The sequence below is a fragment of the Melozone crissalis genome, unplaced genomic scaffold (genome assembly GCF_028551555.1).
Source record: "Melozone crissalis strain CALT ecotype California unplaced genomic scaffold, PUWL_Pcris_2 ptg000042l_1, whole genome shotgun sequence".
Taxonomy (NCBI): Eukaryota; Metazoa; Chordata; class Aves; order Passeriformes; family Passerellidae; genus Melozone; species Melozone crissalis.
In genome coordinates this window covers 53,713,034-53,725,998 of record NW_026535820.1, presented here as the reverse complement: position 1 = coordinate 53,725,998, position 12,965 = coordinate 53,713,034, and the positions used below count along the sequence as shown (strand labels likewise).

Here is a 12,965-nt window from a genome sequence, read left to right as displayed (position 1 = left end):
AGCATATGATTTAATGATGAAAAGATGCTTCTGATAAGATAATAATTTGCTCAAGGAGAGATCTGAGTTGTGAATGCAGCTGTTCCAAAAAATCTAAACCCACAGGCAAGAAATTACTTATTTTCTGTACAAGCTATATCCATAACTACTTAGATAAACTCGTGGCAAACCCCAGAAAAGTACATCAGATAAAGAAGTGAATAATCAGGGCCACTTTGAGGTTGAAAAGGAAAAAAAAAAAAAAAAAAGAGGTGGTAAAGATTACCACAAACTATTGTTTCAAAGACTGAATCAAAAAGATTTCAGTAGTCAGACTGTTCCACACAGTATCTTACTTCATCAATTAGTTACTTTAGAAAAATATCTTTTTATATCCTAATTCAGTTCATGTACATGATTATTTCATTCCCATGTGTGACAAGTTGTATAGCACTGACCTGGATGGCCAAAACTAAGGGCATGCACAAATGGTCTCACCCTCCAGTTCTTATTTCAGATGTCTGGTGCTGCTTTTAAAACATAGTTTAATGAAGGGAAATCCACTCATATTTTGGTGTGGTTGCACTACTTTCATATCTTAGTGTTGGCTAGCACTAGGAAAGTGGCGCTAGAAACATAAGGTTAATACGGCTTGTTAGCACCATAAGAACGAGACAAAAAATCTCCACATATTTTCATATGCTCTGATCTGTATTAATTGGTCAGTAGCATGTTCAACATCATCATAATTAACTGAATCTACTTATCTTGTAACATCAGATCTTTTTCAAGGGGAAAACACATGTACTTAAGTAAAACAAAGGAAAGGTATTACCTGACCATTTTCTGATATTACAGTCAATATTGCTGCAAATGCATTTGTGCAAGTAGACTGTAGTGCCCACATTTACCTCCAGTGATGTCTGACTGCATGTAGATAAGGGAACACCTGCATGGATCACTTAGCAGGATCAGTCTCGCAGCAGGGAGAAAAAGGCAGTAAGAATGCATGTCTCCAGGACACTGCATGCTTTCTCTGTTGAAACATGCAAACTAAAAAGCATGAAATGATCTTGGCTGCTCTATAGCACACAAATGTCTAAGTCCTTTTACATTGGCCATGGTACCTTGCCATCAAGTTTTCAATGTGCAAGGCAGATGATCCTGATGACACCAGCCAGCCTGTGTGCTTCCCATGCAGCAAGGAGCAGGAAAGCCACAAGCAACATTCTGCTGACTTTTTCTATTGAGATATTCTCATGGGTTTGGAAATTTTGCATTAAATGGATGTAGCTTTGCAGTAAAATTTTACACACGTATGTCTTTCACAGGCTTCAACTTACCAAGAAAGCACCAGAAAAGCCCTTAGTATTTCCAGTGGTACTAGGTTGACCAAGCTTCTCTTGCACTGAAAGTGTTTTAAGAGATTAGTCTCCAACCACAGACATGAGAAAAGGAAATCTGGCAGATGTTGACTACATCTCTATACACTAGATGCAGAAGAGCAGCTGCTACAGTAAGAATTGCACAGTTTTCTTGTGAAAGTCAGTGGCAGATGTCACCATCTGCTTCTGCCTTCTCTATGAAATAGAAGCAAAAAGGAGACTAAAACCTGATTACAAAAAAAAAAAAAAAAGGTAACAACAAAAACCATAACATTAAAAGGCACACAGGCATATTTACAGTGAGTAGGGTAAAACCTTACCCCCCCTTCTCTCTGGCAAACCTGAGACCCAGATGCACAATAAAAGCAAAGAATGCTACCCACTCTATTTAAGAAATTATTTCTTTTCATTTTAATCTTGCTACATGTACTTTGACAACATTCAGCCTGCAATCTAATACCTAGCCATTTCCACCCTGGCTGAAAGAGATCACAGAAATGAGCAGTTGTATCCTTTCCCTCTGGCTATACAGCAATGGTCTGATGACAACTGCTTTACCAGAGCTGGTATCAGACACACAAAAATTCCCTACTGAATGATCTACGCAGTAAGGTCATGTGTGGAGGCAAAGTATTACTTAGGGGGAAAAAACCCAACAAAAACCAAACAAAACTTTTGTTGCATTGTGTCAGGAAACATGCTGTACATGTTTGTACATCTTGGCAGATTAAGATCAGATGAGGCAAGCAGTGAAGTGGTTAACCAAATCAGAAAATTATCTCAGACATCCAAAGGCACATCTTGTAAACCTGAGACAACTTCTTACACAGAACTGAAGAAAGACAACAGTAAGGGCTTGTCTGGGACGAAACAAATGACACTGACAACAAGCAGTTTGCTTTCCCACTCAGAAAATGAGGTATTAGTGAGATTCAGAGCCCAACAAAAGAACAGGAATCTTTCCAATGAGGTAAAAAAAAGGTTTGGATCAAGCCCCAGCTTTCCTGAAAACTAGACTTGCTGATTGCCTCACTCTTGCACTGTCAAAACCGTCAGCTCACGGAACAGAAATATCTTTCCAATATTGCTATAGGGCAAACATTTCCACACTGGTAATACTGGGAGACTACCAGTATTCAGCTACCACCAGCAACTTGACAGCCTTCACCTCCCCCACTGGGTATCCCATCACGTTGTTCGGAGGGGGAGGGTAAAAAACCAAACCTTACCCTGGAGAAGTTCTTTAGGTTTTCTTTTGTTCATTTTTTAATACAGAGACTGCCTGCAGCTACTGTAGAACATAATGCTTTTCAGCTTGTGTCATACTTAGAAAATAAAAAAACTTCAGAAATGGAAGATCCCATTCACCTTGGCATGATCATAAATCACTCAACTCTTGAGCTATACCTGGATAAGATGGATGAAAGTAACTGAAGAAATTAGCTTTAGCAAAGTATACTGCTAATACAGGTCTTTTTCCCAAAGGAAGCATGTCATGCTTATCTTACATTACCAGACTATTACTGGAAGTACTATGCCAGACCCTCAGCTGGCATAAATCAACACGACCCCACTCACTTCAGTGCAGCTGTGTTGATTTATGGGAGCTGAAAAGTACGAACTGGTCAAAAAGTGACTATTTCAGCTTACAAAACTGTAAAGGTGACTAAGTGAAATGAGAGGCAGTATGTATAATATAAAGAAAATAATAGAAAGTACTACAGAAAGGCTCAAATTAGATGTATATTTTATTAAGATTAGTCTAACACAGCCACTAATTTTACTTCTTATGAAATTTTAGATAATATTTTCTGCTATTACATACACATGTATCTCTGGAGTATAGACCCAAGTATTTGTGCAATTTAATAATGCTGTACTATTCCAAAATTAAGATATAAGGCTCAGTGGATTCAGCCAATCTCAAATTTATCACTGGTGTTTTTGTAAAGGCACTCTGATTGTCAGAACATGAAACATCATACTTAAAAGGAAGCCCACACAGCGAACTTAAGTGCTCAGCTTTACACTGTGGCGTCACATCTTAGAACTACTCCTGTTACTGTCTTTCTCTGAGAGAGCAAGATAAAAGTAGAAAACCAAATGTTCCCAAATCCAACACTTCTCTCAAGCCTCTGTAATTTTGAGAAATATGAAACCTTTCATATTAGACTTAAGCACTCTTTACCCTTATGAACTCTGTGCAGACTTCCCTATTATTTTACAGGCTACATGAGATTAACTATTGGTGCTCCTTTCTGAGTTTAAGCTGGAAAGGCTCAGAGGAAGAATTGGCATTCTGAAAGAAGAGGTGTAGATTCCTGAGCTCCTTTTATAGGAAAGCAGCTCTTGAGATTAGGCAGTTCTCATTTTCACTAGGCTTGTGCACTGCCCCAGCACTACAATATCAGAACATAATATAATATGCGGCAGATGCACTTGGCCCCCTTATTCAAACTAGCAGTACTTTGGTAGAGGCCCCAAAGGACATAAACACCTGAGCTGCAGGTTGGCCAAGAACTCCTCCAGGAAATCCACAAAGGGTCAGACTAACCCAGGTTGCATTGATGCTTGGAACACATGAATAGTGGGTGGTTTTTCCAAGACTCAGTAAGTGAAGAACAAAGACAGTTGAGGGTCCAAAGTGTCACTACATACCTTCCCCATCATGTGTAATTCAACTTTATCCCATAAACATGACAGTCTACTTGAGCCTGCTTTGAGCTCTCTCTGCAAGGCAGCATGGCTGTGTGACAGCGATCCCCCCTTGAGTTAGGACACCTCTCAAAGTTGCTCCTTGAGCCAGAGAGACTTTACTAAAACTTTGGCTAAATGCAGTTTCAGTTTTATTTAAATTACAGGTTCACTGCTTTGCTGTGCCTTTCCCCTTGATCTGGGACTCATCACAAGGTCTGAGATTCTTTGCCTGAGACCGAGGTATCACAGTGGAGAGACCCCTTATTCACAACAGATGCTCAGTAAGTTGCTGATAGCATGCTAAATTAATACTAATGAATTAAAAAATTTATTTTTTAGACATAAATAATTGTAAAGATCTGAAACGAAAGACTGAACCAGCTGCAACTAAGCTGCATCAGGAGTTTATAAACTTGACTCAATGGGTCTCCCTTACACTTCAGCACTTTTAGTCTCTGTGGGAATCATTCCAAATTGATTCTAACTCAGTATTCATTTGTATGTTTCATCCATGTAGTAAGTAATAGAGTGAACCTGGCTATCAAACTTTGTTAAGTCACATTTTTATAAATTCATATTAAACCCATTTTTGCTAAAACCTTTGTCGTGTTTTTTTGAGCAACCTAAACACTTATTTACAGATCATGAAGCAAACTCTTTGCAATTGTTTGTTCAATTCAACATCAGTGACCAGCTTGGCAGAAAACTGCAATTTACGATCTTTCAACATGAGTACTCATATTTCAAATAGTTCTATATTTGATCACTGCCCACAATGCAGGCTCCAAGGCATGAAAAATGCATTCTGTTCATCCTTACCATTGCCTTGCAGTGTAGGATATTTCACAGATCCCTGGCTGTAAGAAATATCAGAGTTTGTCTCTTTACATTTTTTTTCCCATAAATACATTTTGTGTAAGAAACTTAGAGAAATTTTCAAAAGTATAATTTAAAATTCAGGTATGCACTGTCTGCCAAAGAGATCCTTTCTGTACCTCAGCAAGTGGCACTGCTGCAACCTTCTGCTCTGCTCTGATTCCTGGGCATTAGATTTTGTGTGGACAAGATGCAAATAATACCACCATCAATGGGATGTTGTATTTGATGCATTCAGTGTAACCCTAAACCAACTGAAATAGTGGTATATAGTATTGGAAGAAAATATGTATTGATTTATTTAGGTATTCCCAGTCTTTGAAATCAGTATAAAAAAAGGCTAAACTATAAATCACCCTAAAACTTCTATGGATATTACCAGCTTTGCATGGGAGTTAGAAATTCCAGTTAAGTCCTCTTTTCCTCCTGAAGTGCCTTTGCAGTCTTCAAAAATATTAAGAAAGTGATAAATGGCTATCAAGAAGCAATCTCAAAACTACTGTTCTATTGTGTTCTTATCTGTATAGTATAGTTTCCAAACCTTTTCCCACAAAAACACTATTCAAATAACACTGGTTTGTGGTTACAGTTGCTTTCATGGCAAGTACTCCTGCGAAGGCAAAAAAGAGTCAGCTGAAACCATTTCTAGGACAAGATTCCTGTTCATGGCATAAAGGGTCCAAAACTCCACCCAGCAAACACAATGAAAAGTACAGCCTGAGACTTCAAAGCACAGACTTGAGTGCTCCATGGGGACATCAAATATGTTGAAAAGAGACCTCAGATTGGAAACCCTCTTGCAATAGTGTTAAAGCAGGAACAAACACCAGAGGGATCAAAATTGCAATGAGTAGTGAAGTTTTCCTCCTTCAAAACGGCACAAGTCTATACCAGAGCATCAGAAACAGTACGTGTTCATAAAATTTTCATCTCATCTTGTAGCTCCTTGGAGTTATTAGAAATCATGCCAAGCTAATATTTTATATTGCACATTCCCACATTTTTACAATGGTCAGAATGTTTTGATTACACAGTGATAACTCAGAGCAATCTGAGCATTAGTTCACAGCACACTATGAATACACCTCAGTAAACTCTTTAATAGAAAGCAAAGTATTATGGTTTCTAAATTAAATAATCTAGTGAATATGATTCCCCTTTAATTTTGAACTTGTGCTTTATTTGCTCCAGTGAAGTGATACACCAACTTCCACCACCAACTACTAAAAATGCTGCCTAGCCACTGTATGATGAGGTTTCACAGCTGTGACTCCCAAAGACTGAAATGAATATTTAAATCCTATTGACATGGACTCCTTTTTTCTCCTCTTTTTTTTTTTTCTTTTAAGCAGAGTTGAAATTATCGTCTGTTTTATATAAGTACCATATAAGTATGATTAAAAATCTTCCATTTTGTGCCAGGCTATAATTTATATAATAGCATTCCTGTAAAACTTGAATTTATTTTTCATTTAGAAACAGACCACAATAAAAGGCTTCTGCACTGAGAATCCAGTTTTCTGTGTTAATTTAAAGTTTAATTTTAGAGTGTTTTCAACCGTCACAATACTTAAGGGGCAGAGGAAAACTGTCATTGTAAAAGAGACCTCTAATCAACCATGTAGTCTTACTCAAACTAAATAGCAGCATTAATTGTTCATAAAGCACTGCAAGCGGAAAAGGGATGATTAAGTGGAATTTAAGCTGCATTGCTATTAAGGATTAAACTGAAAGGCATTTTAAAGCCATGTGTTAAAAGCCATCTTGTAAAACAGTATGGGCCCTAATTCAAATTTTTTCAAAATACACCAGGCTGTACTAATTAGTCTTATGAACTTAGAGCATCTATTATTTCTGCCTCTTAATTCGACATTTATACACAAATTAAAATCTTGAGTATGACACACCTGAAACTGCATCTGTTATGTAGTTGCCCAAATAAATGTTTAGAAAACCTGCCTTTTTTAACGTGCCATATTAACATTTTTGCCTTTACTTATTATCAACAGGGACACAAAATTAGATATCCAAACTTCCCTTTGGTGTTAGTGAGCTACAAAATGGAATACGTGAAGCGGAAAGTGCTGTTCCTGAACTCTGAGGCTCTGAGACTGCCAGGAGGGCTGCACCAAATGCCATGGGTAGGCTGCAAGTCATGACACCTTCCCTACAGAATTCTGGCAAGTTTAAATGAAACCTGTGGGTGCATTGTTCCATTTTACCAATCAGATATACACAAGGTTGGGAACAGTTTCACACAGCTTTTCTAACCTCTTCTGGGGCTCTCATGATTGAAGAGGATGCCATTCACAGCAAAGAGATTGTAGGCTTCTCTGAAGTTCACCACAATCCAGTAGGCATACAGTTTTGCTGCCCCTGTAAAAATAATTTTGAAGTGTTATTGTATAAATGCTTGGCTATACACAGCTCAGACACACACACAAGTCTCTGTCACATGCAGGGTGAAGTCCTCATTTCAACAGCAATGTGCTTTAGCATTTAATTAGTTCCCTATATGTGTCAAATTTTATATTAAAAAAAAATAAATCAGCCCAATAAGCAGCAGCTGAATGGGAAAATACTTATATTCTAAGCAGCCTCTGAACTGGCCAGGAAACATCAGGGCACTTTCTTTCTTGTCTTCTTATACACACTCAGACACAGCATTTTTTCTTTTACAATATAATTAACATGGTCAGAGCGTGTGAAATATGCCACTGTAGTGACCTCTGTTAATTAAAAAAAACCCAAAACAAAACCAAAATTACTTTGGAGGAATAAAAGTGAAAATCTCGTGCCTTAACACTCAAATTGATTTGAAACTTTATCACCAAAATCCTCCATGCTCATTGCTTTAATAAGTGTTTCAAATTTCATACGAGTTCACAAAGAAGATGTGAGCTCTTGGGAATCTTTCATTTTGGTAAAAAAAAAAAAAAAAAAAAAAAAGAAACTTTATCACTTCAGTGGTACCTCACAACCCTTTGTGAAGGAGGAGTCACCCTACCCCCCCTTCTCCAAGAGCTCTTCACCTCTGAGCTGAATGAACAAGGCCTTGTGAAGTGAGATGCTAATTTCCAACCCCCAGGCAATGGCAGCAAATACTTTTTATATAGTAATTCATAAAGGTATGCCTCTCAACATGTCTAGTCACTTTAGCTCTATCATCATTCTAATCTCACATCCAAATGACTTCAGCCCTGAGACACGAGCAGGGAGAAGAGACAGACAGACAGACACTACACACACACACACCATCAGCGCTCCTCACCGTAAGGCGATCTTGGGTAAAAAGGGGTGGTCTCCTTTTGTGGGATTTCTTGCACTTTTCCAAAAAGTTCACTGGTGGAGGCTTGGTAAAACTTCACAGAGTTGATAAGGCCACAGGTCTTAATAGCATCTAGGAGCCGTAAAGTGCCAACCCCATCAACGTCAGCAGTATATTCAGCTAGGTCAAAAGAAATCTTGGGGAGAGAAAGAAATAAAAGCCCACTGATTTTACTAGGGCAACAGAACATGCCAAAATCATGTACAACCAACCAAAGCAATACATCACTTGCCACAGACCATCCAGACATTTGTGTACAGAGTAGATACTCAGTTTACAAAAGTACCCTCAAAGGATTTCTAAGAATAAATAAGTAGTTCCATAAATAGCCAAACCAAATGACTGGTGTTCCCTGGGATTATTTTCCCACGTGAAGTAAGGGGTAAGCCTCCCCATGGTGGGAACATTATCAGGCCCTCTCTTATCTCCACAGCTGCCAGTTTCCACAACAGTCACTTGAGCTTGATATCTTTGACACACTTGAATTTGGTTATAATTGCCCAAAATATATTTTTAAAAAGCAATAGGACAGAGAGCATGACAGCACCAACATGTATAAACCCCACCTTCCCCCCCAAACTTTAAACAAGGTCCAAGGTGTTGCAATTTAAACAAACATCAAATTTCAGAGACGAATAGAAATACCTGCTATCAAATGAGACTCCCAGTGCTATCTGACCAAGGTGTACCAGAGCTGTGGCTTTTGCACAGAGCTTAGAGAGATCATAAAATGTGACTGCAAAGGGTTGGAGGTATGAAAAATACCCTGACATCTCCAGCTGACATATCTTCAAAGTATGATAATAAAGTCATGCCCACTGGTGGGCCAAGATTCCTTTTTCTCTCCCCACTCCAGTATTTATAGTTGCCTTTACAATCAGTTTGTCTTGTGGCTTATGCCACAATCAGTGCTCAAGTCTAAGCTTCCACACTGTTTCAAAAACACATTAATTATTTTCTTTGCACTTACAGAAGAAGACAAAAAAAAAAACATCTGGAAAAAGTAAGCTGAAGGTAAGAGGTGTGTTGTGACCAGTCCAATCTGAAGACAGGAAAAAACATGCTCAGAAGGCAGCTCACTCTTTTTTTTTTTGGAGGTACAGGCTGTTTTTTTGGAGGTTCCAACGAAGTTCCTGGACTCTGAAGAATTTTTTCCCACCAGTGCCCATCCCAGCAGCACGTTCCTCCTTCCTCCTACATCCTCTCCCATACTCAGGGGTTTTGCTTATGCCAGTTTTTGAAAAAAAGTTCGCTGTTTATACCGCCACTGTTATAAAAAGTAAAGGTGAATGGGCTTTTAGGGCAGTCTCCTTCATGGCCCTGACCCAAAGAATTATTCTACCTATGCCTCCTCTGGCTGATTCAGACTGATATCCCTCTATTCATTCCTCCTGTTTAGCCACTTCTCCTATTCAGTAACCACAGGAGGTTTAAGGCTTATTTACACAGCAGATGGAAAAAAAAAATGATTGATTAATTTGCACTTTCACTTATGGTTAATTTAATACAGGCATGAAATGATCTAAATTGTGTTACTGTGCTCCAAAATAAAACGGTTCACACACAGTTTTGAGCTGAAATAGGTAAAGATATGAACAAAACCAAACCTTCATTTTCCTTTTTTTTTAACCAAAAGAGAAAATAATCACAAAAGGCAACCTGATACTTTGTCTTATTAACCTCGTATGACCCAGCTGAAATTGAGCACTGATCCACCAAGAAGGGCTGTGCATTTTTTGTTGTAATCCATTTGGCACAAAGATGACGGCCACTTAAGTCTCTCAACTTCAGTGTCTTAGGAAAGCATCTTAATGAGTAGATGGTACAGTCAATAATGTACTAACCAACATAAAACACATAGTAACTGTTTCAGAATCCAGGAATTTACCTACACCAAGGCATTGTTTCCAACAAATAACCTGCTAAAAACATCACCCTGAAATGCAAATCATTGCTCCTTTGCATCATATTCTGCAAAGCAAATGGCATATGAAACTGAGGCAATCTAGGAGATCCCAGATTATAAAACTCTTAAACCAAAGGGAGCAATGAGGCCACAGCAGCAGCAGCCCTGGGAAATGCTTTCTCTGGCTGGTGTAGAGACCAATTTCACAAGAGATGGTTTTCCCTTTTGCCTGATGAATGACCTCAGTCCTCACCTTCAGAAAACACTCCCGGGGGTGTGAGGTAATTGTGCCCCCACTCTGGGACTGGGTCTGAGTGTCCCCAAGCAGAAACCACCAGTTCTGTGTCTGTTTTGTAATGCAGACTGCTGTTCACCAGGGTCAGGACTCGGACCACTAAATACATTTCATTTTCGAGTGCAGGTTAGACAAAAATGGTTTTCAGGAAAATTTTTAAAAATGGTTTTACCCACTAAAACATCCAACACCAAGAACTCTGGACTGTTAGGAAACCCTGTGGAAGGCAGGAACAGCTATATTGCAAATACAGATAAAAGCAACACAAATTTTACTTTTATTCTAATTCAAAGTTAAAAATGCAAAAGGGTTTAAAAAATACTAAGTATTAATTGATTTAGGGTACAGCAAGAATAAAATATAATTACAACATAATTCCCCTCTTCTTATACACTGTATTTTGTTCAAGACTAGCAGGAATACCAAAAAAAAGGAAAAAAGAAAAAAAGAAAAAAAAACACCCCAAACCAAACAAAAAACCCAAACAAGGGCTTCATTAAGAGGGATGTGCAAGAGAAAACAAAATGCATGCATAGCACACAAAAAAGAACTGAGTTATAGAAACCAAGTATAGAACCAGATTCCATAGATGTTACTCTTAAAAATAACCTTCACTGATCTCTGTGGGACTACCTGAAAGAGTAAAAACTTCATGGATATTACTGTAAAGGTAGGTGTATAAAGGCTAAAATGAAATCATACTTTTTGAAAGATTAAACATTTATCCAGTGGGAAAAAAGAGCTGAGCTAATACCTACAGATGAGAGTTTTCAAACTGCCTAATTTATGACAACTTTCTTAAGTGTCTGAATTAGGAAGATTGTCTTCCTCTACACCAGTAAAGATAGCAGTGAGTCAGAGCAGAAAACATAAGAGAGATGCTCTTGATCACACTTTGGAGAACCTATTTACACATACTGATTTTTTCATTGAGCTACATAAGACAGATGCTCTATTCTTTCCCCAAAAATCCAAAGCTATCTCTTACTCTCAACAAGAGAGTTAGACCTGCAACAACAACTTGTTTTGAAGGAAGCATGGAGTTTTTGTAATGACTGGACTAAGGAAAGGAAGATTCTTTACCTGGCAGAAAATTTAAATGTGAAAGTCTTCTCAACAGGTATTGAGTAATGGATCCAATACTTTGGCCTTTTTGGACAAGTTTTGTGCCAAAGGGAAATCATGGAATACAACCAAACAGAAATTGTCTTGAAATACACGAGTCTGAGCGACCTTGGCACTTTGTACTTCCCAAGTACCAAGGGGACACCATGCTTTTGCAGCTGTCATTGTTGATCTCTGGAGATACCATAAAAGCATATTTTTCAGATATATCTATTTATTCTGTTCAGTGGATAGTGATAAGTGTGTCATTACAAGACGACAATGAAAAATAAGGAGACACTTGACAAAAGTACTTCAAGTTCCAGGTTTTCAGGTTCTGAACACCCTGCAGAATTTTCTCAAAGAATACTAGAAAGCAAATGGACTCCTTACATATATGGGAATTCTACATACTGAGTATCTTCTTTGCTGCATTCATCCCTAATATAGTACATTTCAAACACAGACAAGAAAAAATTTCCACAGCAAGTCTTACCATAGGATGATAAAATTTTCACAAGAAAAAGCATGTTAGCAGGTTTCATAATTTAGAACACTTCTGTAAGCACAGGACACAATATGAATACACTGTACCACATTATGTCTCTTCCTTCATGTGGCTACAATCAGAATGAGTTTTGTGAACTGGTTTCTACCTTTTGAATTTGAACTCTTGTGTTCCCCTCTCCCATTTATTTCTCTTTATAATCAACAGATTCAATCTCTACAAGAGATATTAATTTAATAGAGCAATACTTTAAATAAAATGTTTCCCAACTGATCATTCAAAACCAAGCTTAGCAAGGTCATCAACAAGATTTAAAAGCTTACTGAAAAGTATCTAAATGAAAACATATGGGTCCTACCCTCCACAAGACCACATTCCTATCATGTCTATAATCACCATATACAAGACTGTAGACTTAATATTATTTGCTTTTGACCAATGTGCTGTGATACTCTGAAAGTTATCAATTTAGTGCACACATAGTTTGACTTTGTGAGACTTTTCATCTCTGCTTTGTCATTTGGAAGAATCCAACAGACAAGCTGTGATCATATTAATTATTAGTTTTCTATTAAAAAAAAAGCATATGCTAGCAGAATGTGCTTCAATGCTCTATGGAAGGAATATAAATAATTATTTGAAATTTCATCTCTTCCTTACAGTCTTCTCAGTTTCAGAAGATGGGATTTCTGGAAGGTTGATGTAATAAGAGGGAAGCTTATGCGAAGCCCCAGGAGGAAACAGGATAGTATAAATGTAAATTATTATTCTTTCACTGTAAAAGGAGAGGTGGCTAACCTAACTATAACATCAATTTAAGTACCACTGCTCTTTTGAAAAAGCCTATGGTAGATTCTTTAGGTTTATCAAAGGAGAAGATATGTGTA

General features: G+C 37.8%; 1 protein-coding gene across 1 annotated transcript in view; it reads right to left on the bottom strand.

Moving 5' to 3' along the window:
* Positions 1–12,965, bottom strand: part of GMDS (GDP-mannose 4,6-dehydratase) — a 416,552-nt gene that overhangs the window by 246,857 nt on the left and 156,730 nt on the right. Inside the window, exons 5-6 of the mRNA XM_054284932.1 lie at positions 8,209–8,401; positions 7,209–7,313 (exon numbers count right to left, since the gene is read on the bottom strand). Coding sequence (XP_054140907.1) covers positions 7,209–7,313; positions 8,209–8,401 — 298 coding nt within the window. The remainder of the gene's footprint in view (positions 1–7,208; positions 7,314–8,208; positions 8,402–12,965) is intronic.